Here is a 2,500-nt window from a genome sequence, read left to right as displayed (position 1 = left end):
CAAGAGAGTTGTTTTAAGTGGAAAAACTTCTGGATGGAAAAATGTTACTAGTGGAGTTTTTCAGAGTTCTGTTCTTGGGCCACTTCTATTCATAGTGTATATAAATGATATAGACCTCGGACTAAAATATATTGTCTCCAAATTTGCTGATGATAAAAAATTTACGGAATGGCAAATGATCACTTAAACCAATTAGATATTCAAGAAGATTTAGATAAACTACAGCAGTGGTCTCAAAAATGGCCAATGAAATTTAAAACAAGTAAATGCAAGGTGAAAATAACAGTAAGTACGATTATAAGTTATTTGAAAATTCGTTAACAAATGTGGATAGTGAAAAGGATCTCGGCGTAATTATAAGTAACGATATAAAATCATCTAAGCAGTGTATTTCAGCAGAGATCCGTCATTGAATTCCTCCATGCAGAAAAAAATTGAATCAGTCAACATTCATCATCGCCTGGTGAACGTTTACGAAGCCGATGCAGTTGATGTCAGCACAGTTAGGAGATGGGTTCGTCAATTTCAGAGTGGCGACAGAGATGTGAGTTCCGGACGCCCATGCACAGCCACCACCCCGGAAAACAAAGTGCGCCTCGATCAACTCATACGCGCTGATATGCGGATAACGGTGAATGAAATGCGTGTAGAGTTGAATGTGGGCCAGAGAAAAGGGAAACATTCCGTTTGCAATACGACAACGCCAAGCCACACACAAGTTTGAAGACCACGGAATATGTGACAAAGTTTGGCTGTACGGTGCTATCTTACCCACCGTATAGTCCCGACCTGGCACCGTCAGACTTCCACTTGTTCGGACCTCTGAAGGACGCATTACATGAGCATCGTTTCCCCGACAACAACGCCGTAATCGCAGCCGTGAAAAAAATGGACCGCCTCGGCAGGCACTGACTTTTTCGACCAAGGCATCAAGGCTCTCGTTCATCGTTGGCAAAAGTGCATTGAGAATGATGGTGACTACGTAGAAAAATAAGTTCTGGAATACAAAAGGTCGCTCGTTTTAATGGTACCACTCCCGTCTTCATAGCTCTTCAACTTTTTTAATTAAAAAATAGGAGGCATTACTTTTGGAACGACCCTTGTATCTTTCGTCGTCAAGTTTTTTTTTTTTCTTAAAATCTTGAATAGTTTTTGCACACACTGTTTCTTTGTCTAATTTGTTCCAGGTATCTGTCACTCTGTGCGGGAAACTTTTTTTTCAGATCTCGTCTGTAATTATCTTTTTTGAGTTTCTTTTCGTGCTCTCTTGCTTTTCCATTGTCTAGTTTCAATAAATCATTCTTATCTAAGATTTCCATTCCTTTCATAATTCTATAGACAGTAGGTCTCCTTTTTTCCTTCTTTGTTCCAGAGTTGGTAATTCTAATTTGGATATTCTTTGTTCATATGTCATTTTAGAAAGAGTTGTTGTTGTTGTTGTTGTTGTTGTTTTTGTTGTTGTTGTTGTTGTTGTTGGTGTTGGTGTGTGTGTGTGTGTGTGTGTGTGTGTGTGTGTGTGTGTGTGTGTGTGTGTGTGTGTGTGTGTGTGTGTGTGTGTGTGTGTGTGTGTGTGTGTGTGTGTGTGTGTGTGTGTGTGTGTGTGTGTGTGTGTGTGTATTCACCTCGGATCTGCTGCAGTCTCTGTCGAGACAGCCAGACACCACCCTACGGCAGTGAGTTCAGAGCTCATTATTTGCCGATCTCTGGGTAGGTCTGAGACCACTCACACACCACACACCGGGACAGCAAGGTCACAACTCCTTGACTAACGTCCCGTACCTACTCACTGCTAGGTGAACAGGGGTTACACGTGAGAGGAGACAAACCCAACTTATCTCCGCCCGGCCGGGGAATCGAACCCCGGTTCTCTGGCTTGTGAGGCCAGTGCTTTACCAATCCGCCACCGAGCCGTGGGTGTGTGTGTGTGTGTGTGTGTGTGTGTGTGTGTGTGTGTGTGTGTGTGTGTGTGTGTGTGTGTGTGTGTGTGTGTGTGTGTGTGTGTGTGTGTGTGTGTGTGTGTGTGTGTGTGTGTGTGTGTGTGTGTGTGTGGGTGGGTGTGTGTGGGTGTGGGTGTGTGTGTGTGAGAGAGAGAGGGAGAGAGAGAGAGAGATAAAAGGGTTGTTAGAAATCACATTAGTCCACTATTATCTGCTGACGGTCAACTTGAATATTCAAATGAAGGAATGTGTGATATTTTAAACAATTACTTTAGCTCAGTATTCGTAAACGAAATACCTCAAAGTGAACTCCATATTGAAACCAAACCTATTAAGTCTAGGGTAAACTTACTCACTACGAAAAAAAAAAAAAAAAAAAAAAAGTTAAAAGATGTATAGAAAAACTCAAAGTTAATAAAACATCATGGCCTGACGGTTGGCATCCAATAATCTTAAAGAAAATGAAAAATGAGATTGTTGTTCCATTAGAAATTATTTTCAATAAATCCATCATATCCGGAGATGTCCCAAGAGAATGGAAGCTAGCTAACGTTACTCCCATA

The 2,500-nt window shown here is 41.5% G+C and overlaps 1 protein-coding gene across 1 annotated transcript in view; it reads right to left on the bottom strand.

Annotated features, from left to right (window-relative positions):
• The window catches only part of LOC143034323 (uncharacterized), a 32,432-nt gene that overhangs the window by 11,171 nt on the left and 18,761 nt on the right, over positions 1 to 2,500 (bottom strand). The window contains exon 3 of the mRNA XM_076200256.1: positions 776 to 997. Coding sequence (XP_076056371.1) covers positions 776 to 997 — 222 coding nt within the window. The remainder of the gene's footprint in view (positions 1 to 775; positions 998 to 2,500) is intronic.

The sequence above is a fragment of the Oratosquilla oratoria genome, chromosome 17 (genome assembly GCF_046742065.1).
Source record: "Oratosquilla oratoria isolate Oo_2021 chromosome 17, ASM4674206v1, whole genome shotgun sequence".
In the NCBI taxonomy this organism is placed as follows: Eukaryota; Metazoa; Arthropoda; class Malacostraca; order Stomatopoda; family Squillidae; genus Oratosquilla; species Oratosquilla oratoria.
Note: the sequence above shows the minus strand (reverse complement) of the source record. Positions and strands in the feature narration are given on the sequence as shown.